Consider the following 26,331-nt stretch of genomic DNA (forward strand, 5'->3'; position numbering starts at 1 on the left):
TATTTAAACCTGTAATCTGCTGCTGGCCTCCTGTCCTCATCCATCGTGGCGTTTCCCTGATCAGCTAATTCTTCCCTGATTAGCATTCCAGAAATGGAGAGGTTTTGTCAAACACAGCTTCAGGAGCTGCTTTGGAATATCCTCTTGGGTGGTTGGTTTTTGTGAGCTGCAGATTACAAAGGATGATTTCCCAGCTTACTCCATTATATTTATTCTTGCTTTGATTCGACATGAGAAATGATTCATGACATTGAGATGCTCCTCAAGGTTGCTGGACCTCACACAGTTTCACTGCCCCTACTTGGATGGTCTCAGCCTTGCTCATTACCCTGCTGCCATCCCAGCATCAGCCCTTTGCTCCATGTCCTCCTTCCTTGGCAGGGCAGTCCCTGCTTTCCTGGGGGAAAAACCTCTCTAAAGAGGCAAAGAAGAGGTTTTTCTGTCCTGTCTGTCCTATATTTCCCCACCTTTTCCCTCTTGTGGAACAGCAAAGATCTGGTTCCATGCTTGGAGAAATACAAAACTGAGAGTGTGTTTCCTCATAGAAATAGGGGAGGAAATTTCTTTAAGTTATTTTCAAGTTGTTAAACTGTTGTTTCCCATTAAAATTTGGGGAAAAAACTATTCTCTTAAAATTCCTGCTAGATGAGGATTTTGGTGGAACAATTCAGTGCAGTGTTTATTTTCTTTGTGGAGAAATAGGGTCCTTTTTTTTCCCCGGCCACATTTTGTGTGGTGCTTCCCCAAAGGCACCTTGTACTTGCAAATATGGACTTCTTCCTTTCTCATGCCTGAGAATATGGAATACTTCATTGCCTGTCTTCATCTTCTTATGCTCTCCTTGTGCCAATAAAGGAGTATTTTATGTCCCTGAGTATACCATGTGGTGTTTTCCCACACCTCCTGCTAAGAGGTGCTTGTGGCAGTTCTCCTTGGAAAATACATTCTTATCACCCAATAACTTCTCTTCCCAGAGTTATCAAAATTCTTTTAATATATACTGGTCTTTGCTCCCTCTCTCCAGCAGTAGCAAGAGGAGGCTTATTTGCTCGACTCAGTTTGGAACAGTATAGAGGTAAATGTTCCCAGCAGCTGAGTTACCAACAGAGGAGTCTGTGTAGTGCTATTTTTAACTTGACGCTTGTCTTCATTTTACTTATCTGAGATGAAGGTCCTGTGATGATAGAAGACTTTTGATAAATAGACACAGTGGGATTGATCCCAGTTTCTTTACAGTTTTGGATAGATTGAGCTAGAAAATAATTCCCTGTGAAAAGGGTCTTGATGTGTCTCTAAATTATTCAAATAGCTTCTGAAGTGCCTAAACACCATTTGGAAAAGACATATAGGTAGAAGTTTTCATGAGAGCTTAACATAGATGAAACAGGGTTTTCAGAACTGATTGGCAATAATGCAGGTGGCTAATTTCTTTGAAGTGTGTTGAACATTGAAATGCTTTGAAAATCTGACAAGACATGTTGATGTCAGTTTCTGCTCATTGCTGAGTGAGTTTAGAAATTTGGCTTTAAATTTGGATGTTTGATGATCTGGCTTAAGAGCAACAGTTACCTAAGAAGCAAATAAACAGACTTATTTTGGCTTTCTTTTCAGATGAGATGCCCAAAAGAAAGCTCTTAAGTGAGCATTTCTAATTTCTTAATTTGTGATTTGATTTCCAGAATATCACTTTGCTTGCTAGTTGTCACTTTGCACACCCTAACTTCTAAAATTGAGGCTAGTTCTGTTCATGTTGTTTGGCAAATTCTGATGTAGTAGGAATGCCTATGGCTTTTACCTCCGTTTCCTCCACTGATTAAATTTGAAGCTGAAATTCAGTTTTATTTTTATGTTTACAACCAGAACTATGAGGTTTTGTATTTATTGCATTCTTAATCTGCTGAGATGCCAAGAGACTGCCATGATATGATTCACACAACTGGGGTTTTGCTTACTTGACTATGTCAAAATAATAGCAACAAAGATCAAGCTCATCCCTGACACACCACCTGGAAGTGGGGACCATTCTGCTGAGGAGTAAATAGACCTCATTAGGAGTATCCCTTTGTAGCTGCTGCTGCTTATTAGAGTGTCAGAACTGCTGCATCCAGAACAGCACCCCAGGAGCATTACCCTTTGTAGATGCTGAGAAGGTTAGCAGAGAAAAAATTCTCCACTTTTTACTGTCTCATGTGAAAGTCTCCATTCTCACGCAAGCTAGCTGTCAGATGGGGTTTTTTTGGTAAACATTTGCAGGTGCAAGGCTGTTGTGAGAACATAGTGGAATTGTTTTTGGTTCACTGGGAATAACATTTTGAAATGGGTGGTTAGCCAAAGTCAGCCACTCACTTTGGTGGGTGGCTAGCCAAGGGGCCAGTCATGTAATTTCTCTTTTGAGATCCATGCTATAAAAAGACACAGTTTTGGCATTAAAGGGTGAGCCTTCGACCATCTTCTCTGACCTGAATTTATGTCATTTTTTGCCGTCCCTGCACGCAACAGCAACAACCCTTCACCTTCTAGAAAGGTGCCCTCATGTAAAAATTCTTGTCTGCAGATGGTATTCTGGCACCTGGCTGTAGGGAAGCATTGAGCTTCTGATGCTGGAGAGAGAAACAAGTAGTTGGCAGCTCTTAAATTCAGGCCTTTGCTCCTGGTGAGCTGAAAGAAAACCAAAGACTGCAGACTGATCTGGGGAGCTTCAGACTCTCAGAGATAACAGAAGGTTTGAGGGGAGCTTTGGATCAGGTCCAGTCTTAGCTGACCTGATTTGCTTATTCCTAGGCAGCACATATTGCTCTTTGAACATCCCTTGTTAGGAGTGCAGGCTACATTTCTGGAGCAGCAGCTTCACACTGTACAACTAGCACCTTTTTTTTTAATGTGTAACTGGCCTGAAAGTTGGAGTGCCCAACTCTGCTAATTATTTGAAACTCTTTAATGTGATGCTGGAGGTGTTAAACAATTGTACCTGCATTAAATATGCTGTGCCTATGCAAATGTGGCACACAGATTGCAAGTTCTAAAATTTATCAGGCAGACTAATTATTTAAATGTGAGCTATAGGTTACATAAATAAATAGCTCTCCCTCAGTAAATGGTAAGGTGTCATGGTGTTAACCACGTGGCTTGTAGCAGAGTAGAATTAATGTTACCATTTCTGTAGCTTTCCTTCTCTGATTACTAATTCTTTCAATGTTGGTAGATGAACTGAATTTATGAAAGTTTTGCCTGCCCTCTAGGTCTCTATTTTGTATTCCTTGTGCATTGCAACCTGCTTTTGACTCTGGCAGCAATGTTGGAAACTAAAACCATGGATAGCTCAGGCTGCCTGCTCAGCTTGTGGGGTGAGGCAGATCCAGACCAAACTGGGAGCTTTACGCAGGCAAGATCTGCACTCCCCCAGCTCCTGTAACCTTGGTCCCCCAGCTACAGAAGCAGCCCAATTGCAATTAGCAGCATTTATATCCTAGAGCAACGACAAAGAATTGCATATATGCCAAGAAAATAGAGATCACTCTGGTAATGAATAAAGAGTTTGCCACAGTGGGCTCCTCACATTTTGCTGTTACATGTGTGCTGCAGAAAAGGTGCATTTGTGTTCACAGAGGCACAAAGTGATAATATGCTGCCTGCAACTTTTGAGAATGGTTTTTGAGTGCAGAGTTATGAAAGCTCCAGAAAATCTTATATGAGAAAAGCAGCTCTAGCTAGTCAGAGAGACTTTCATTAAAGTCTCTTGCTGTTATTAGTTTTAAATTCACTTACGTCTCCTTCAGTTTCATTTCCGGAGGCACCTGCTCTGGTGGTTTTCTGGCAGAAACACTGCAGAGAGTGGGGAGTGTTAAGTGACAGGTTGCATATTCCTCCTTGGTCTCCTAGAATTGCCTTTTCTTTCCCCTCCAGTCATGCTAATTTATGCACAGCTTTCATAATGAAACTTGAGCAGGCATCCTTCCCCATCTGCCCCAATTCCCAGTCCTTTTCTGCTGCACCAGCCGAGTTGCCTGATTTCACGGAAGTGGAAACCGGGTGAGTGTTTCACACTTCACTTAAGGGGAGTCTGTGGGTCTGATCCTGACATCTTCAATAGCTATTCTGGCAAAGCACAGGGAAGGAGCTGAGGAATGTTCTCAGCCACTTGCAGGCTCGCAGCCCAGGCAAGTGCTGTGCTCTCCTGCATCACAGGGAGACTCTTGCCCATGCGTTTCATGGTGGATTTAGGAGGAGGATCACAGTTTCATGGCAGTCATTCAGCAGCAATGCCTGTGTTGCAGTGTCTCTGGAGGAAGCAATTGGATCAACTCCATTAGTGGAAGGGATTAAAAGAAGCCAGATGCTCTCTTAATGGACAAGCATACGGCAAAGTTGCAAACTTGGCCTTTTGGGGAAATGGAAAGCAGTTTAGCTCAGGTTCAGCTTAAAGGGTTGGGAAAGAAATTGTCTATTAGTGTCAAACCAGGCTGACAGTGCACCCACACCGAGCTCGCAGATGCTCCGGAGCCGCCCGGCAGAACCTCCTGTTACCCTGCTGGGGATGCAGGGCCGGCACTTCCCCGCAGCTGCCTCGGCCTTGCAGCCACAATCGGGAGGGTCCTGAGCAGCATCTCCTGAAACCAACCCTCAGACTGGTGCAAGCAGCACCTGTCTGTCCTATGTGAGGCCTCTGCAGTCCGAGGCCAACTCTGCAGTGCTGCTGTTTGCACCTCATCCCACCAGCACCGGGCTGGGCACGCAGCAGGGGCAGGATTCGGTCACCTTAGCAACCTCCTGCCATCGCCCTGAGGAACACACTGCACCAGGTTTAGGCCAACCAATACTTTCCCAGCCCCCAGAGAAAATGGAAAGAAAGAGTCACATTGTGAGCCCGAGTTACAAGCTGCTCGCAGCTCTCATCCCAGGGCAGCAGATCAGCATTCAAAGCTGATGGTGGAACTGTGCTGTAACCCCACACAGGTAACCTTTGTGTTCAGTGAAAGCCCAGGTTACTCTGCTAGTCTTTTTCTAGTCCATGGAAAGGGAACAGACAGTAATAGTGACTTCATCTCCTTCTGTTTTCATTTTATTCTGTGAGCAGCCACTGGTGAATCATGAGACTGCTGTTAAGGTACAGTTTCAAGTCCTGCATAAAGTTACACTGTTTAAATTTATTTAAATTCTTTCATTACTAGATATTTCCTTCCTTCCTTCCTTCCGAATTCCTTCCTTCCGAATTCCTTCCTTCCTTCCGAATTCCTTCCTTCCGAATTCCTTCCCTCCCTCCCTCCCTCCCTCCCTCGCTTTTGTTTTCTGAGCAGTTTGTATATCATCAAGGTGTTGAGCTGCAAGCACAGAAGGCCATGCAAATAAGACCAAGGCAGCTGCACAAGTTTTACACACTTTAATTAAGTTGTAGGCCTTCAAAGGAATTTGGCTTCAGTTTCTGATGCTTCCATGCCCTGTCTTCTGTGCCAGTGTGGATGTTAAATCATGCAGAAATGGAGCGTGACCTAACTTTCATGTCAGTTGATCTGGCTGTAGCTGTTTTTGTGTAACTAATTTAAAAAGATTGATTGTTGGTTAATTACATTAATGAACTGAACCAACATGGGCACAGACCAGAGCTCAGCAGTCTCCTAAATAGTCATTACGAATAGACATCTATCTTTTCACCTGCTTGTACAGCCTCCTGTTGGGTGGCAGAGTGTGTGGAATCGTAATTCTGAAGGTTAAACGACTTAGGGACGTAATCACAGACTGTTCACCTCTGCTACCCCTCTGCCCATATGGCCCTGCTCGTCACAGTCAAAGTCCATTTGGACAAAGTGTCTGTTGAAAGGTCTCCAGGACAGCAAGTCTGGTGGTTTCAGCTGGGTTCCTGGCAAACGCCAGAGCGCATTACAAATCCACCAAAGTTCCCTGTTGAAAATATTCCGTGGATTTAAAGAATTTTGAAATAACTTCTTCCCCAATTAGGGTAATTCATGTTTATCAAGGTGAAAGTGTACTAAGCAAAACAGTTCACTCTTCTCTCTAGCCAGCTCATGAATATGAAGAAAGATGGAATCAATAATACATTTCTGTAATTAAATTGGTAAGGTAAAATGATCGAGTTCTTGTTTTAGCAAGCAGTCAGTAGAAGATGCATTTCTGTGTGTTTATCAATGTTGGCCTTGCAGACATTTGCCACACTTAGGTGGGAGCTGTGCAAATGTTGCCTGCCACACAAAAGCTTACAAAACTACTTTAAAAAGTTAATAAAATGTTTGAGAGAGGGATATTGGTACATTTTCTAACCTAACTTGAAAATATTACACAGTGAATAAAGGCAATGGAGTGCATTTTGGTTTATGGTTAAGTTTGTGGACATACTATTATATTTCCTTTGCCATTATTAGCACATCTGTTTGCCACATTTAGTCAAACCAGGAAGGACTTCAGCTGAAGTTAATAAGTGCATTGCCACTGCCTTGAGTGGAAAGAGAACTGGAGCAGGGGTGGGTATTATGAAAGATGGTGAGAAAAATCCTAGTTATTTGGGAAGTCAAGAATGACAGTACTTTTGCACTGGTAGCCTGGGAGAAGAGTTAGTCTGTATAGGCTGTTGTCAAAATCTTCAAAGGTGTCAGTGCTGCTACCACAGTGTTCTGCAAAGCCTGATCCAACAGCTGCTGGAACCAAGGTGGTGTTCAGTCCCATTTGGGTGATGTTGTAGGTGCCCTATGAAGTCTGATTTTCAAGGAGGCTGTTTAGTTTCATGAAACCATTTTGTATCCCAAATTCAACATTGAGGGGGGAAAGTAAGTCAAAGAAAAATGGGATGGACCTGCAGTCATATGCTGCATGCTGAAAATCTGCTTTCTTCATTTTCAGCTCCCTCACTGATATGTCATTGAAATGGTTTGAGGTGACAAGGGAAGAGACTTAATGCTGAGGGGTTTTTTGGAGACTGATACTTCTTCCCCATTGTCTCTTCTGTGGACTGTTGAGGGGTGAACACCTGAGTGGTTGCACAAGGGATTTCAGGCATTGGTTCATGACCCCTTAAAAATACTTTAAATGATAGGCAAAGACGTTGTGAAATTACACATATGCAAATGGCATTAAATTATGGTTTTATGTAAAATCTTCTGTTTCAAGCTAATTGAAAGACAGAGGCCACTGCTGCAGGAGGAAAATATGAAAAGAAAACTATACGGAGACATAAAAGTGTTTCTGATCAAGTAAAATTCTGTTTCTGTTGAATGTTTTATTTTGTTCCAGTCACATAAATTACCATCTTTGAAATACTAAAACTCCCACAATCAGCTTTTTATAACAGAAAATAATTTACATTTAAAAGGTTTAACTGAAGCAGCTAAACCTAAGTGATGAATGTGCACATTTGGCAATAAAACAGGGAAACAGCCCATGTTTTGGAACCCATAGCTGCTATATATAATTTTAATATTGTAAAGAACTAAATACAGTCTACTGAGTGGCACAGGTATGCACTGAGATATTTGCTAGTTCCTGGGAAATGTATTCTTAAGGGTATAAGGTACTGACACAGAGCCTTGGAAATCTCCTTTAGCACTGATGGATTCTGTGATGAGAAGCAGTGTGGCTTGAATGCATTTCATCCTCCACAGAAACTTATGAACTTGGTCACATTGCCATCATCAGAAACCATTTCTTTCTCGGTGCAGTAGCACCTCTCTTCCATCTTGTGGTGGGTTGACCCTGGCTGGACACCAGGTACCCACCAAAGTCACTCTATCAATCCCCTTCCTCAACTGGACAGGGGAGAGAAAATACATCAAAAGGCTCATAGATAGAGATAAGCATGGGGAGAGATCAATCACCATTTACTGTCATGGGCAAAACCTGACTTGGGGAAATTCCCTGCTCCAGCATGGAATTCCCTCCCACAGGAGACCAGTAAACCTGCTCCAGCATGGGCTTCCATCATGGTCTGACACTGGTCAAATCCCAGGCAACCACAAAAACCACTCGCTCACACTCTGCCACAGCTGGGCAGAGAAGAGAAAAAAATTAACGAAGCATTCATGAGTTGAGATAAGGACCAGAAGAAAACACTCCGAGGGCAAAACAGGCTCAGCTTAAAGGTACAAAGTGAATTTATTACTAAAAAATTGGAGGAGGATAATGAGAAGTAACATAAGCCCTTAAAACACCTTTTCTTCCCCCAGCCCCTCCCTCCTTCCCACCGACAGTGCAGGGAGACAGGGCATGGGGGTTTGGTCAGTTCATCACCCAAGGTTTTCTTCCGCTGCTCAGGGAGGGGAGTCCTTCCCCTGTGAGACTGTGGGGTCCCTCCCACAGGAGACAGTTCCCTGTGAACTTCTCCAGCGTGGCTCCAAATCCCACGAGCAGCAGTCCTCCCCAAACTGCTGAAACGTGAGTCCCTCCCACGGGCAAACAGTCCTCCCAGAACTGCTGCGGTGTGGGTCACTCTTCACGGGGTGCAGTCCTCCAAGGCCAGGCTGCTCCAGCCTGGAAGCAGGGGCCCCCTCTCTCCACCGGGTCTCCCACTGGATCACAGCCTGCTCCAGGCATCCACCTGCTCTGGCACAGGCACCTCCCCCATGGGCTGTGGATGGATCTCTGCATCCCCCGTGGATCCCCATGGGCTGTGGATGGATCTCTGCATCCCCCGGGGATCCCCATGGGCTGTGGATGGATCTCTGCATCCCCCATGGATCCCCATGGGCTGTGGATGGATCTCTGCATCCCCCATGGATCCCCATGGGCTGCAGGGGCACAGCTGCTTCACCATGGTCCTCACCATGGCCTGCAGAGGAATCTTGTCTCTGGTGCCTGGAGCGCCTCCTGTCCCTCCTTCTCCACTGACCTTGGTGTCTCCATGTTGTTCCCCTCACATGCTCTCACCTCCTCCTCTTCTCTGGCTAGGAAAGAACTGTGCCCCCAGTTGTTTTGATTTTCCTCTTAAGTATGTTATCACAGAGGCATTCCCATCATCTCTAATTGGCCCAGCTTTGGCCAGCAGCATGTCCATCTTCAGAGCCATCAGGGATTGGCTCTGCTGGACATGGTGGAAGCTTCCAGCAGCTTCTCACAGAAGCCACACCTCTGTGGCCCCCCCAATACCAAAAACCAGGCTGAGCGAAAACAACACATTCCACCCCTCACCTCTGTGAATCACGTTTAAGAATTATCATCAAAACCAAGGACACACGGTTTTTTTCTAGCCCCTATGACATCTTCCCATGAGGTCTCAGCCTTCTTTGGGTATCCCCTGCCACACTATGTTCCTCCATGGGCTGCAAGGGCACCTCACCATGTTTTGCAGCAGGGGCTGTAGCAGCTCCTGCCCCTCCTGCTCTGACCTGGGTGTCTGCAGGGCTGTTTCTCACATCTCACTTCTCTCTCTGGCTGTAGTTGCTTTCACACAGGGTTTTCTCCCTCTCCTGAAATCTGTTTTCCCCAAGGCCCCACCCCTGTTGCTGATGGGCTTCCGCCTTGGCCAGTGGTGGATCCACCCTGGAGCTGCAGGAATTGGCTCAACTGGACATGGGGGAAGCTTCTGGCAGCTTCTCACAGAAGCCACACCTGTAGCCTCACCTGCTACCAAACCCCAGCCACACAAACCCAATACACATCTTTAAATAATGAAAGAGGAGACGGAGACAGTATTTTCATTCTGCAGGAGCCTTGTCATCATCCTAGAAGAGATTGCAGCAGTTGTCTAAAAGGGCCACAAAATAGCCACAAAAATTAGAGATAATTATTTCCTTCTTGGAATAACTGGCATGTAAGGCTTGTCTTCCCCCTGTCACATACATTCCTGATTAATCTTCTCTTCTTCTCCCCTACTCCCTGCATTAAAGGGGGAGTGGGCCATTGCTGCTATAATGCTCTTATTCCCTGCTAGAGCAGAGAAGATATATTTCAGTTTTATGCTCTCCTCAAATGTACTCAGACATATGGAAGAAATATCTTATAGGTGTTTGTATTCTTGCAGAGGCTCCAGAGAATTGAAAACCCTCTATATTCCAACAATAATCTTTCCCTTGACCTTAGTATGCTTTTATATCTCACGTGGGAGACTGAGTCCTGCCATTATTGGAGTCAGTGAGAAAATGGGTGGAAGTTTCAGCAAAATGGGGATGAGACCCTGGTTGTTAATTGTGGGGCTTCAGGGCCTCATTGTGGGAGAAGCTGTGCACAGCTTTGTACAGAACAGTACTCTGCCCGCTCTGATGGAGCCGGATGTTTCTTTACATCTACAAGATTTGCCTGGGGTATTTGGTCCTTCCTCTTATTAATATCAGAAAGTAAATTAGCTTTATATTGCCTTTCATATCAGACCTTTCAGGGGTCTCCTATCCTTTTAATTTAGCCTGGGTCTCAGAGGGAAAAACCCAGTAAAAACAACCCAGTGTGATGATTAGTAAGCACATTTTATATAATTACAGTGCTGGCATCTCAGGGGGGAAATGAAAGTTTGTGCTGTCCCTTTAACAAGACAATTTGATAATCCTCTTAGCATTTTCTCTTTTGGCTGATAATATTTCACACAATTTTACTTTGTAAAATATTCCTAAAGGGAGGCTTAAGCAATAATGCACAGATTATGGAAATGACTCTCATTAAATATAGGGAGAGACTTTAGCAAAGCCATGAACTGCTTCGAAACATGTAACCCCCATTAGGAGCTTCATTTAAATGTTTATTCACAGAGCAGTAAATGTTTATTATAGAACATTTTATTGAAACATAAATTAAAGAACCCTAATTCTACATATCACAAGTGTTCAAACAATATGCATTTATCAAGACTTAATGAAAGATCAGAGGTGAGGGGAAATGCAGTTGTGCTTTCATTTCTGTCTCAGCAACACCAAATTTGCACAAAAATACCTGGAAAGTGACCCTGATGGAAGGCACAGGGCCTCAAGGCAGGTGCTCTCCAGCTATCCCTGAGCATACCTTCCAAAGTAACTTTAGAGACACCTTCACTGGTCATTTCCATGTGTAAAAAAGGCTGGGACTGCCAGGGTTTTGGGTTGTTTTTGCAGAGTAATGGTTCCTGCTCTCACAGCACCCTGTGGGTGCTGGAGAGGGGATGGACAATGAATAATGGCAGGGGATGGTCCTTGGCCTGACCTTCCAACCACCATGCATGGACCCTCATTCCTAGACTTGCAGACCAGCTCAGAGGTCAGGAAATACAAGTTCAAAGAATCATCCAACCTTTATTTCCATTTAGTTTATTCATTTGCTGCCTCTCAGAGGATCCCTTAAGAGATGTTCAAGAGATGTACATTTGGATCACCACTTCCAGCAAACAGGCTTATTACCCTCATTATTGTGCCAGTTTTCTTGGGTTTGGGGCTGAAGGGGAGTGGTTGGCACTTTTCTTGCAAATGCTAAAGTTGCCTTCAGCCGTGGAAGTTATAACTATAGATATCAAGTGGGTTTAAAAATCTTTCTGTGCTTTTTTTCATTAGGTCTACATCCCTTTTCTAGTTCACCCACAGCTCATTTCTTTAAACTTCATAGCAGTTGACATATGCATTATTTATTGAGAATGCTGAATGTGCACATTTCTGAGTCTACATGCTTAAAGATGTACTCTGCTGCAAGTTCCCCACTTGGTTTGGCTTCTGATATATTTGCAAATGCTCTTCGTTTTGTTGCTTTCCAAAGTACGTGTTTTCTGTGCTGAGCAAGTATCTTGATACTTACTCTTCCAGAGGCAAATCCATGGCATAAATGTTGGTAGGGATCATTGCAAAGCTTTATTTTTCCTCCTAGGGGTGCGTGTACAGCACAGTGCGATGCAGATTTACACAAGTGTCAAAGGGCCCTCGCGCACCAGCTTGGTAGCACATCGACAGCCTTTGTGGCCTTCTCTCCCAAGACTTGTTCCAGTTTCTTGTTTTGTCTCTTTGCAGTTTCTTTCTGCACAACATTTTTGATTCACAGAATTTTGACCACTACCTTCATTCTGTCAATAGCTTCAACCCTCCCTGTTCTCCAGTGGCTCTTCTAGTCCATCCCCACATCTGTCTCTGCTGTTTCCTCTGCTGCTGCCCTGGGCTTTCTGACACAGATGTAGATTTCCCTGTCCTTCCCTTGCAAGCATCAGTCTGCTCCCCTGCACATTCTACTCCTAAGCCTGGCAGTCTCTGCCACTCCTTTCCATCTGTATCATGTCCTTATATTCCTCACGATGACAGAAAAGCAAACCTCAACCTCAACCTTGTGTTTTAATAAACCAGAGCCAAAGGTGTTACAAGAGTGTGTCAGTTCACGCAGCCTCCCTGGATTTGGAGCAATCCTCACCCCCAGCACGGCAGAGCAGCTGGGGAGGCAATGCCGAGGGCCTGCATCTGTTCAGCCTCATGCACAAGGCTTTAGTAAAGCTGGAAAAGAAAGTGCTGATTCCTTGAAATGGGGCATTTTTGTAGGAAAGGAATGGTTTCAAGTAGTTTCCTGTCATGATTTATTATTTTATAAAAATTAGCTCCTTTAAAGTGATCTGTCTTTGACTAATTTATAACTCCTGAAATGGGGGAAAAAACAGTACTAATGCTGGCAATAATATTGAAGGCTCTGAAAACTGAATGTTTCAATTGTCCAAAACTCTTTTCCTAATGTTGGATAGAACTTTTTAAAATTTTTTACATTTTTTTCTCCATCTGAAACCAATTCAGGACTCAGAAAAACATCAAGAACTCACTGAATAGGAACTGTTTTCCCACAAAGATATCTTTGCCAGTATTTGCAGGTCAAGGGCCCTGGAAGTGGGCTTTCAGTGCCTGGAAAGAGCAGTTGTACCCAGTGTGCCTGTGGCTGGTGACACGCTGGATTTTCGAGGACAGCAGAGGGAGCATTTTCTGCTAATGAGCTGTGGATATATAGGCAGGGCTTTCCATGGAATAACTTTGTAACAGGGATAATTGAGCAGTTAATCAAGAATAGCAAACAAGGACTCCATGGAACCCCAGTTTACAGAGAGGACAAAATTGCTCTATTTTTCATGTGGCTATCTCTGTATTATGGCTGATTTTCTTTATTGCCCACTAACAGTCTTACTTGCAGAATGGTTATTAGTTTGGAATTTCTACAGTTAATCTGCTGCTTTGGAAGAAGCATTATCACAACCTCCCATAGGAAGCCCCCATCTCTGTAATGGACAGGGCACTTTGCAGCAAGTGAAGTCTTATCTGAAAACCACCATCCTTCTTCCCAGCTATCTGGCTGGTGGGGGTCTCCTGGCCAGCTGGTCTATGCTGCTTGGAGCTGCTAATTCCCTTCCTGTCCTTCCTCCTGCCTGGCCACAACCACAGCAGGTCACGGCTTTTCCTGTCCTTGCTGCACCATGAGACTGTGGAAACCCTCAACTGCCAAGCTTTGACTGTAGAAAGAATGAAAAGTAACAAGGGAAAGGATTACGCTGCTGAAAGGCATCTGGTTTTGCTGTGTGAAGGCACAGCTCAGCCATGTTCTGCTTTTGCAGATGTAGGGGGAACAGCCCTTCCTTTGCCAAAGTTCTGGCAGTCCCCCCGTGCTCAGGGTTGCGTGACCCTTTGCCAGCTTTTATGTATTCATCCTGTAAGAACATTTATTGCTAATAGACCCTGGGTGCTGAGGAGCTCATGTACAGACTATTGTCTCCCTTTCAACTGGAAGCTGAGCTTTGTTGCTCTGCTAACCAGCACAGCAGCTGAGTGAACACAACGTAATGTTCATGAATTATTGCGGGCAACATCCATGTCCTCCCCCGTGGTGTGTGGCAGGGTCATCTGCTCCTCACTATTCTGGTCTACCTGGGAAATCTCTTTCAGTGTCTATTTTTGTCTAGTATTTTCACTTTAAATCCAGTGCAGTGGTGACACATTGGTTATCTGACCATAATTCAGTGTATAAAACCAGCCGTTACCAGGAACATTGCTTTCTGCATGGCCTTGAGTGCTGAAGTAAAACTCGCCTGACCTGAATGCTTGTTTCTCCAACAGCTCATGCTCCAGGTCTTTTGGCTGAGACTTTCTGGGCATTTTGCAGCCCTGGTTCACTGAAGAGTCACTTTAGTCATGTAATCCCACAAATGCCTGTCCTGCGGCCAGATTTTGGTAGTGGTGGTTGAGCATGCTCGAGAGTGCCCATGAGCAGCCCCGTGCTCCCACGGTCCCAACTGGAATGCCATGGAGCTCATCAGAGCATTGTCTTGGTGCAGTGGGAGGCCAGAGACATCACACCCTGGCTCTGGCTCATTAGTTCCCCATGGCACTACAGATTTGTTCCTTGCAGTACATTTTCTAATGCCCGTGTCATTCTCAGTATAAAGGTCTTGAAGAAACTGCTCTCACAAGTGATTTTGCATCACCTGATAATTCTCACCATTAGGAGTTTCTCAAACTGAGATTTTATTTACAGTGTGAAGCAGAGGGAGCTGCAGTCCCAACCCTAGAAAACTGTTAGTCTAATAATTTTAATTTTGAAGGCCTTATAAAATCCAGCTCCCCCAGCTTCCTTCCAGCTACTGCTGTTCTAGATATCCCTGGCTGGAAATCTTGTCCCCAGTATCAGAAGCAACTAGTGGGGGCTCAGACACCTTTAACTCACACAGTGCCCCCCATCTGGGGACTTCTGCTGCATCCTCATGTTGTCACTGTTGTCACACTCAGCATGTCAGTGTCCTGCTTCCTCCATCAGTGCCTGACAAGCAGGGAATGGAGCTAAGCAATGCCAAGCGTGTGCTTGCATTTTTCTACCCTGATGTGGGTGATATTGATTGGTCCATTAATGTAAATGTCTTGGCTGTTGTGTGTTGCTTTCCTCGCTTATTAATCAAAATAATGCAAAATGAGGGGAAAGCAATTTTTTAGGAAAAAAATGAAATACCATCAACAGTGATTGAATACAGCCCGCTGGAATGTGATGGGGCTGTGTGCCACCCACCAGGCATGAGGACCCCCACAATAACTGGGGAAAAAAAATTGAAGTGCTTTATTTTGACAATTTTGGTAAAAGTTTAGATGTTTTCTGTTCAAGCAGTGTTTTGATGGAAGATTTGCCTAAATCTGTTTGTTTCCTTAAAAAAAAAAAGCATCCCAATGTTTTATTTGCATCTGACATATTTCAGTCAATTGCAAATGGTTTTTTTGGATGTGCAGGTTTTTGTTTTGCTTGGAAAACAAATGGAAGGAAGCAATTTTAATTTGTGGGCACCTTGAAGTTGTTTTTGCTACTGCCATTTAGGGAGACCTCCCTGTAGCCAGCAGTGGATGCAAAACACTGAGACATAAACAAAACATCCGGGATGTGAATATTCCCACTGAACCAATTCCCAGGTTGGAAATTGAGCTGGTGCTTAAGTGCCTTGGTGGATTGAGGCTTTAGCAGTAACAAACAGTACTGAGGAGTAGAAATGATCAATTAAAGATCTGCTAATGAATCAAAATATCAGCCACTCCGAGTTGAGAAGGCCAGAAGCTGAAAGGCAGATTAGAGAATGTGTGAAATCTCCCTGTTCAGTGTTTCTGACTATGTGGTAGCCACAGCTCTGTGCTGCTTGTATTTCTTGGTAAAACTGAAAAGCAGGAAAATATGTGAGACACTGTTGCTGATCCTGTTTGTCTCTGTTATACAAACAGTGGGGAGAATCCAGATATTTAATTTTCCCTACACAGAATTGAAAAAAATAAAAGGATGGCTGGAAAAAATTACTCTCTCTTAAATTGACTGCTGTTACCTCAAGCCTTGGGAATATTAATTTGTGTAGTAAAGGTGCCTAACCCCTGAGAATGTCCCCACTGATGCCAAGTGGCCCATATGCTGTCATAAACACTTTTTTTTCTTTTTTTTTTTTCACACTGATCATAAGAGCACGTTTTGGGTAGAAGATCACATTAGGCTCATTCATTACCTGCTGTGCTGGTCTGTGCATCTGCAGTGCAGCATCTCTGCACTGAGCTTTGGACTACATCCCTGAGTGCTTTCTGATATTCCAAATTGTCTGTCACGGGTATACAGATCTTCTCCTGTGTGTGTCCTGGAACACTGTGCACCAGAGATAAAAATTACTCTTAAAGGTGGCTAAACTTCTGGGGAATATGGTTGTTGATAGCTGATATTAGATTTTATACGTATCGCCAAGAGAAATTCCTGCAAATTGATACTTGTAGCAAAACTATCACTCCTTGTAGCAGAAGAGAAAGAAACTGACCGGCAGATGAATTGACTCTATTCTGATGAATAAATTTAAAATCTAATGAGAACCACAGGGGTGAGACAGTAGTGAAATTTTACAGTACCCCTGCAAACTTTAATCTACACTTTTATTTTTCTTGAAAGTCTGTCCAAAAGTGAAATTTCAGGCCTAGGGCTACTGAAGACCATCTTTAAAGTTGCTTTGTGGTTTTGAGCAATACATCATACGAGCAGTGATGTTCAGATGATACATTGCACTAATACATCACAGGAGCACTTTTGCTCTTATGATATATTAGTATAATACACTATCAGAACACTATCACTGATATATTACTCAAAAACACAGTTTTTGACCCTCAAGATTCACCCTCATCTCTAGTCTGAATACACTGAAAGCTGTGGATAATGATAAGAATAAGAAATCACATATTCCGTTTCTCTAGGGTAAAGCTGAGAAAAAAGAATAGTGTGGTATTCAGAATATTTCATTAACTGAAACATCCTTGTGTTTTCATTTTATTCACTGAGCAGACATTTTTATGGATAGAAGCTAACACAATATAGGTGTGTTTGAATTTTCTTACAAATACCCTAAGAAAACCTTTTTTGCTTTCATATTTCATTATAGACTTACGCCATGTTTTGAGAATGTTCCAATGAGGTGCAGGAGTTTCAGCTGTTTTCTACCTCATCAAATTGAATCAGGTGCAAGCTGTCTAATTTCTATGCAAACCATTTGGTGCCGTTTCTGATGCAGTTTTGTTTTTTTTTTAAGGATTTAGACGCCATCTAAAAAGATCTGAAGATGCATAAATGTGATCTGTCACTCAGATTATTTCGTGCCTCTCCTCATAGAGGCATTGGGGTTTTTTTCCCTGAAGAATTATTCTCAGTTGTTTTTCTTTACTCAAGAGTGAAAGACAAAGGGAAAAAGACAAAAGAATGCTTTGCAATGTTGTTAGTAGCTGAACTTACTGCAGAGAAGTACTTTTCCCAGTAGAGTTTGGGTCTTGAGGATCTTGAATTACCCTCCCTTTATGGTATGAAGAGAGTGTCAGAAAAAAATAATGGTAATAGTAATAACACAGCATCAAGGTGCCAAGTCATATATTTGTGTTCTTGCCCATAGTTTTGTTTGTTTTCCCCAGATCGCATAATCGCTTTTGACAAAAATACATCACCATTCACCTCCTTCCCTAACTGGGGAATCCAAAGCTGCCTGTGCAGCTCAGTCCTCAGCTCTTCTACCCCATGGGCAATGGCCCTGTGCCAGGAGAGGGACACTTACACTTCAGGCTCTGCCAAACTGGACTCATAATCCTTGTGCCTCAAAGGTTTTGGGCCACCTGAAACGCTGTCCCTGCAGGTGTGTCCCCAGCATGAGTCTTGTACCCCTGGGGGCTTCAGCTTATTGTGTTTGGGCCACAGACTCGGGGAGGAAAGGAAACATTAGTCTTTTTAACCCTGTGAGAGGCATTGTCCTCTTCTGTCAGCCTTTCTACCCACGTGCTGTCCGTGGTGTGGCAGCAGCTCCTCTGTCCCCAGGCAGTAAGCCCTGAGCCCGGGCTGCCACACGAGCTCTCCACCGCATCCCATCTCCAGCACCTTCTTATTCCCGTCTATTCCGGAGACACAACACTCAGCTCCAAGGGACATCGTTATTTCAAAGCTGTGGCTAAATATGTCTCTGACTGACAACTATGAATAATTCCACAGAGCCCCTAAACTTCCAAGCATTTCACTCCGAATCTCGTATAATACACCAGGGCTGCTCTCTCATGTTTTTCATCTTTTATATTCTCCAAAGAGTTGAGATACAGTTATGAAACAGGTTAATGTATTTTCCTCTGAAAATAATGCTGTGGGAGCCTGTACACGGTTACTTGTGACAGTTCAGAAAAGAAAGTCATGATCTTGATAATCACCATTATTTTGTTTCACGTTTCCAGCATGTTCATGTCCATGTGCTTCCAAGGAGGGCTGGAGACTTCAGCAGGAATGATGATGTCTATGAGGAGGTAAGAGTTGCACTCCATTTCCTCTTCAGAGTTGGTTTTGCTGTTAGTAAATCACCTTAATGATCCAGGCCCTCCCATGGGTGGAGGTAGTCAATGGAATTTCTGCATTTTTATTGCTTGCAAAGATCCTGTGATAGCACCAAGATCTATACTGGGATTTCCTTGTGAGCTCCCTCTCTGAGGGAGGTACTTTGGTCTGTCTCTGCACCCAGGGTGTATCTCTACTGATAGTTGTGTTCTCTTAGTTTGAGGGCACAGGAAAAAGGGTGACCACATGGTCAGCCTGGCATGGAGGGAGGGTGTCCTATGCTGGCTGCTCACCTGGGGTGCCAGACCTCCCCCTTCCAACCAGAGAAAACACATGCAGCTTGTTACAACTCAACCACAAATTGCCTTCTGGCCTGATTTTTGTAGGGCTCTGCTCAGCTCTGGACAAATCACATTGTAGCCCCAAAGATGGAAATTAAAGAGCGACTGTGCATAGAGATGGAATATCTGCATGTGTGCAGATTGTGCAGCAGAGCTCGGCTCATGAGCTGTTCCGTGTGACTGAATCACTGGCTTTTGTTTAAATGAACAATTGTACTGGAATTAACAAAAAAGTTTTCCCCAGTTTGACAGCTGTCACAATGATTCTATGAAAAAAATCTCACTGTTGTTAAATTTACAACTTGTTCTTAGTGTGTTTGGTAGAATCCTCTATCTGAAATATGACATCTCCTTCTCTTTCTGAAAGTAATTAATATAAACTTGTTCAGTGCTACAGCAATACCATCTGCTTGAAAGAGGCATCATGACATTTTCTGCTTTTGTATTTTTTCCTTTGTGATATCTACATGATGACAAGTCCCCACTTACAAAAAAATGATAGTGTGCTTTAAAGTTACAATTACTTAAATATGCAAAAATGGTGAAGAAAATGTATTACTGACAATTTATATGAAGTGTAGTGCCTGAAAACCCCACTAATACGAGTAAAACCTTAATGAGACTGCTGAGCAAGGAGATCCAATGGAAATAAATGATGGCAATCTTTGCTGGTGTGGTGGTTAAAAGCAGTTGAATGAGACAAAAGTTAACACCAAAAGGGTTGTCAGGCACTGGAAAAGGCTGTTCAGGGAAGTGGTGGAGTCCCCATCCCGGGAGGTATTTAAAAGATACGTAGGTGGGACAGGGGTTAGTGATGGGCTTGGCAATGCTGTGTTAGTGATTGGATTCAGTGATCTTACAGGTGTTTTCCACATAAATGATTGTATGGTTCTATGTTCTTTTCATTTTCACATGTGTTAAGGGATTTCAGATGCTGCATCAAACCATAAAATCTATTTCCATTTCTGTCATATTTACAATTCCATTTGCTTCTTTTTTAACACATTTATTTTTCCCTTGTTATAGCTAAACAGAAACAGGCAAAACTATAATGAACTAGACTATATATTTAGTGTTGTTAAATGCAAAAGGGTGGCAAATTGGTGAAAAACTTTTTTTTATTTTGTCATTTTCAATTATAGCAATTGTAGGTGTTGCTTTTAGCAAACAGGAAGCATAAATATTTAGACATAGTTGTGATAATGTATCTTTTAGCAGAAGAATGTATAGCCTCAGAGTCTAACTAGCTATTCTTGAACACCACAGAGCTAACACGCTTTTGTACAGACTGTAGTTGAAGAAAGATTTAATTTTTTTTAGGATGCCAGGGAATCAAAAACACATTTGCTGCTATAAAAAGTTTGGTGCAGAGTTCTATCACTGTCTGGATTGAGGATGGAGGGACTTAAGCAATTTGCTATCATAAGCGAATAAAGCTATTTTGAAAAATGAAAAGGGGACAAATTATTGAAAATACAGCTGACTTTGGAAATAATTTGGAACTTGTGTCAGTACAGCAAAAACGTTTTGATATAATGCATCTCTGTGTGATGTCAGCAAGTCATATCCTTTTGACAAGAAGATACTTTAAAAGATTTAGGAAGATATGTAGATCATGGTAGGCCAACATGCTGGAAATCTATGGGGGATAAAGTACCATTAGGTGAGATGTGGGTGCTGGGGAGAGCTTTAAATCTATTTTTCATGAAATTTGTGCTTTAAAAATCCAAAACCTGTTCATAAACGACACTTCATTTCCATGTATTTGAGTGATGGATGGAGTTGTAGTTTAGGCAGCAAAGACCACCTTCCAAAATCATCCCAGCAGGCTTTTCCTCGTAAAACGTGACATGGAGGTTGATCAGCCTCCCTCAAACAGTCTGTGCAACTGTAAAGCACACCCAGGATAAATTGTGCATATTGCAGTGCCTGGTTTAACTACCACGGCTAAAGGTTTAACAGCAATTGGAAGCAATTTCCACAGACTCAGGGTCTCAGCTCTGGCTCAACGTGTCTTTTGCAAACCCCTTTCTATCTGTAAATGCCTTTGAGCTCTCCAAGCTCTGCAGCTGTCATCTGTATATGCTCAGCAGATTGCTGATAAATCCCACTGCTCTTAGTGTCTGACAGTGAAAGGAATGCCCAGATGCTGAGACATCAGTCCTCTTAGGAGACTTCTAAAGTTGGGACAGCCAGAAAGTACTTCCAGTCTCTTACTGTGTGCTTAATTTCTCCCATTTGGTTTTAGAGTGACCACTCATCTGATGGAAAAGGCAGAAGAAAGCCTATCAGATTGTTCCCTGCTTAGTCTGTTTACTGGGCTCTGAGATCTTCAGGCTTTTGGCTATGAAGCTCTGACACAGCCCTGTCTAAAGCAACTTTTAAGTGTAAAAAGTATAATAAAAGGGAAGATATTTCTTTGTATTTTAATCAGGTATCTGATGGACACAAATGTCTGCTGATTTCTGGATATATTTTTAGAACTGTAGAAGTGGAAAGTTAATTGTAGAAGGGATGAAAGAGGGGCTGACACTTATTTCACAGCACCCTCTCTAAGGCATTTCTTGGTAGAATGTGTCACTTAGTATTTTAGGTTTTAGTACCTCAGTGCATATGAAAGAAGTCACTGTGTGATTTTTCTAAGATACAAAGAGAGTCATTAATAGTAAAAAAACCATCTGCATTTAATGTTTTAGATGTATTTTCTCTGCATCTTTGCAGGACTATTTCTTGGAACAGTATTTCCCGGGAAGTGTTAGCTATCCACTTGCTGGACTCACTGTAGCGGAAAGCTAAAGCTATAGTTTATCAGTTCTTACATTTCTCTGCAATTATTTGAAGCCCAATCCTGCAAGTGTGCACATGCCACAGTTAAATTGGTCTTACAGGGCTTTTTATAGGATCAGGCCCTTCATCTTTTACTATTGGTAAATTACTTTTCTCATCTTCATCTTGAGTAGCTCTTATTCATTGATTCACTTTATTTCTTGGACAGCAGAACAATGGCAGCTAAATATTAGGAAAACTTTCCATCAGAATAACACTTTATACCTCTGTGTTTTCTGTTTGGTTTGAAAGAGATTATATTTCACATTTATTAATCAAGGAACTTAAAAGACTCTTATCAAGTAGTTGCTTGCTTTGAAGTAGATGAGTTCTTTGCTATTACAAGGGTATGTCACAGTGACAGATAAGAATTTGGTATGAACAAACATCTTTACTGTAGAACAGCCCCCTGTGTTGTTGCAGTCAGCGCAAGTACTGCAGTTGTTGGAGGTCATCGTGTCCAAGACATTCAAGAACATTATCCTGGAAAGTCTCAGCGCTTCCAGGCATCTGTGGACAGCCCTCATTCTGTGGGTGCTTGAAAAGTCCATAGCACAGCCTGTCCCTGGTCTCCACTGAGTGGTTAGCCATTACTGCAATATAAATAACATTCATCATCCTTTAGGTTGGCAGGTAATAGCTGTGCTGGGCCAGAGACTATGGGGCTTTCTCAGAAAGGAAGACTCAATCACAACTCCACACTCCTGTTATGAGTGCTGACCTCAATAAGTTAATTTTGAGGCTGACAGACTCAGATGGGTAAGGGCAGCCTGGCCTCTCAGCGACACTGAGCAACCCTGGCATGCTGAAGTGTGTTTTGTGGTGCATACCCCTGTTCCTCCTCAAATTCTGGGTTTCACTTGGTGCTTGAAGCTTCCTGTAACAGATGCAGCTGCCACAGTGATGCACATCCAGGGCTGTGCATGCAGGGCAAAGAGTGCCCAGCCCCTCACCAGCCTTGCTCTCATGCCCACCTCATTTCACTGCCTGTCTTCAGTTTCCAGCCTAGACTGGAGAGCACTGGAAAAGGGGAAAGAGTGAAAGAGAGGACTTAACCCAAACCCCTATGTCTCCATCCTCCTCTGCCTGCCAGACCTGCCTCATGGATCTGTAGTAATGAACCTGAGTGAAACTTCCTAGTGTGAGTTCTTCAGTAATTTATGAGATTTTTGTAAAAAGCCAGCAAAAGAATTCGCTTCATGCTATCCTCCTTCCCCTCTGGCATTCAGGCAAGCAGCGAGAGAGTCACTTAGGAAAAGATACTTTGACTTAGTGATCTCATTCAGCACATTATGTTGAATTATTTCAGCAAGAATACCTATTAGTAATCATTTCCAGTTCCAGGGAGGATGAAGGAAGCATTTTGGCATATGAGTCAAGAACCTGCTGGGCTGTTTCTTCAGTCTGGCAAAACAGGGGAACTGTGGTGAATTCAGAAGTTTAGTCAAACAAGCCTGAAGTTTAATTCTCCTGAATGGCTTTGACTGTGACATGCCATCACTCCAACCTGCAGACAGCGTCCTGCCTGCTGCTGGGCACTGAGCCTGGCAGAGCACTGGAAACCTGCACAGCTGCACTGAACTGCTTAGGCTTAAAGGTAAGGTATGAAGTAAAAGATAAATAAACCCTCATCCAGGTCCTGTGAGACAAAATGGAAAGATGCCCAACAGCTCCTGTGAGCATCAGATTGAACTATTCATGAAAATTAATGGCATGCAGAGCTAATAGGCTGTTCCTTGGCCTCGGAATTATATTGTACCTTCTGGGAACATATTGTAGCCTGCTGGGAGATCAGTCTGCTGCATCTGAACTCCCTTGGGGCCAGACCTTGCTCTTGCTGCACCCTGCATGGTTAAACCTATAGAAAAGGACAGAAGCAGCACAGAATCTAAGTAGTTTTGTGGGGTGTTTTTCAAAGCTCTGGTTTTCCCAGGTACAAGTTTCCCAATCTTCTGATGCAGCAGCAAATACATTCCTCCCAGTAGGCTCTGGATTTTACCCTGGTCCTGCCAATGTTGCTTTTTCTGACTGCAAGCATCAGAGGAGGTTCTCCTAGGCAAGGAGTATGAGCCAGTTGCTTCCTGAGTCTTGTGATATTTTAGCGACTCCAGCAGGGCAGGGCAGATGAACTGTGTGTGAATATTTCCAGCTGAGAGTATTGCAGTAGAAGCTAGAACTGTGCCAGTAATTATGATTCTGATGTTGTAGCTGGATGGACAAAATATCATTTTTAGTTAACCTGAAACAAAGTTTTTTTCCCATCAAATGAATTTCCTTTTTGTTTTAAACAGGATGATTTATTTTCTAGACCATAATATTTTGTCTGATTAGGATTGGAAACCCCCTGGATAATGCTGGCATGCCATGTCAGCTTATTCCATGTCCTCAACCTACATAAGGCAAAACTGATAAATTTGTCAGTAAGGCCCAGTAGCAATACTGGGAGACATCCTATAGTCACGTTTATTTCCCTAGATGAAACCCCCACTGTTCGTGGTATTTTCTGTGCTTTCCAACCGTATGAGGTACTTCTTAATTTGACATCTGAAATCTCTGAGACCTTCCTCTATGCTGTGTTGCTGCACTTACTTTAAGGTAGCAGGATATCATAATCAGATCTGATTAAGAGCCATTTCATTCATTGTGATATCTTCCCTAGGATCTAGAGAAATGGAAACAGCTCAGCTATAGAAACGAATTAGAAGTTGTTGACGGTTTCTCATTAAGGCAGCCATCCCTCATGATCACACACATGCCCTTGACACCTAGGCTTTGTATGGAAGGCAATGTACATTTTACATACCATTGAGAAGCCTCATTGCCCTCTACTCTGGCTGCCTCTCTGCATTCCATCACTGCTCTTGATGCTTCTTACCCTTTCCTGCCTCAGGGTTTTTACAATCATTTTCCTTCCAGGTTAAAAGATATTGGCTTCCAGGAATCACTTACATTTCATCTATAATATAGTAGATGCAAAATTTTGTGACCATTGCAAAGGATCTCTTGGCTCCTTGTGCAGGATGTTTATTGTGTTTAGCTCATGGAGTATTTGCTCTTTTGTGTCCTTGATGGTACTTCATTGGCAAGTGACTTCGTGACAAAGAGCTTCCAACCAAGGACAACTTGCTGATAAGAGGATTAAAGTGAACACGGTCTCTGAGGCCTGTTCATGCTGTCAGTGCTTGGACTTGCTCAGATGCTTCCTGTGTATTCCCAGTCCTGAGGTAAAACTGTCTTCAGAACTCTGCTTATCCTTTGAGGCAGTGTAAGTTAAATTCATGCTGGTGGAGAGAACATGCCCCATTAGTATCCTAGGTACTCAGCTTTTTGGAATTGATGATATGGAAAGCAAACAAACCTATCAGGGAGTTGCCATTTTCTAAAGAGAGGTTTTTCCTTGCCATATTAAAACACTGCCTTAAACTTCAAATGAAATGCTCCCCTGTGTTCTCTTCAAGGTTCAGGATATTGGAGCAGGTAGTTGGTAAGCACAAACTAAATCACACTGAAATCCAGTGCAGACCTGGCAAGGGATTAAGCCCATACGAGAAGAGAAGCTGATGGTAAAATGAGGACAGAATGAGAGTGGATGTTACCTTTTGTTGCAATGGTTTTGCCAGGAAAGCAATGCAAAGTGACCACAGACCTGTTGCCATCCCGGGGGGGGTGGGGGAAGGGGAGGGGCAAAAAAGTGTAATGTCAGTTGCAGAAAGGAAATTTTAATAAAACATTGCAGCAGAGTGAGAATTTAGTTTGACAGAGTGTTAGCATAATTGTGCACAATTTGGTTTTATTTAAATATGTTAAGCACCATTGTTTCTTTTCCATGTTAAGGATTGACTTTGGTGCTGGGTTGCAGCCGTTTTCCTTAATTGCTTTAATCCTTGGCCTTAAGAAAATGAATACTTTAAATTTGCACTTGTTAAGTACACTGCTAATGAAGAAAAGGCTTTAGCAATCTTTGGAGGACCCAAACTATATGTAAAACAAAAGAGAAAGCGAAGAGAAAAAAAAAAAAAAAGAGAGAGGGAGAAGCTAATCACCAAACCATTGTGTTAATGCTTATTTTAATCATTTTGCCTGCCCTTGCTGGCAGACAGAGGCATTCGGCTGCAGAGGCAGGAGGCAACGATCGCCGTCAAATGGCACTGATGTTGAGAATTGGGCCCAGGAGGACAATTTGACTTGTCAGTTTATATAGACATAAAGCTTCATTGTTGTGCACAGATACAACTGGCTTTTTAAAAGCCTATTTCCCTCCTGATGATGTGAGAATCTGCTCCCCTCTCTCCTACTGTTCTCCAGCCCTCAAATTTATTAGACAGCATTTGTAGCACTGCTCCATGTTTCTGTGGTGCCGTAGGGGCAGGTGGGGTCCAGCAGTGCCATGAGCAGACCACAGTGACCAAATGCCCAGCTTTGAACCACGGGTACCTGTCGGGGCTCTGGGAGTAAAGAGCTGTGACTGCACACTGGTGATGTCTCCTCAGAGAGTTTTATCATACAGATATCCCTGATGGAGTATTCTCTGTGGAATTAAGTGTGTGTTTTAAAATACAGGATACTCAGAAGAGAGCAGCTAACAGCATTTCCTTGGGGGACAAAAATGACACATCTCCAGAATTCAATTAATTGCCAGAAATGTATTATCTATTTTCAAAAACAGCTCATGCTGCTGTTTTGCATGTGCAGGAAACTTTTATCTTTCTGACAACTAAGAGTAGCAGTTAGCAAAGTGTGCTTATGACTTCTTTTGGCTGCCTGTGCCTCCCTGCACTGCAGGGAGCCCCTGAAAGGATTTCAAGTAGCACAGTGCAGCATTTTCCCCATTTCAGCTTTTGCATCCTGCAAATTGGAGAAAGTGACAACTGGTGTCCACATCGAACAGTGGCATTTGCTGCTCCAAGGAAAACAAAGCTTCAAAATCCCGCTTGACTGACTTACAGCCTAATTGTAG

At 43.1% G+C, this 26,331-nt stretch overlaps 1 protein-coding gene across 1 annotated transcript in view; it reads left to right on the forward strand.

The window, feature by feature from the left end:
- FHIT (fragile histidine triad diadenosine triphosphatase) overlaps window positions 1–26,331 on the forward strand; it is a 146,168-nt gene that overhangs the window by 43,091 nt on the left and 76,746 nt on the right. The window contains exon 5 of the mRNA XM_042053820.1: window positions 18,111–18,179. Coding sequence (XP_041909754.1) covers window positions 18,111–18,179 — 69 coding nt within the window. The remainder of the gene's footprint in view (window positions 1–18,110; window positions 18,180–26,331) is intronic.

Source organism: Corvus kubaryi, unplaced genomic scaffold, assembly GCF_017639235.1.
Source record: "Corvus kubaryi isolate FWS band 111438036 unplaced genomic scaffold, C.kubaryi_AGA036_p1.0 136, whole genome shotgun sequence".
NCBI lineage: Eukaryota > Metazoa > Chordata > Aves > Passeriformes > Corvidae > Corvus > Corvus kubaryi.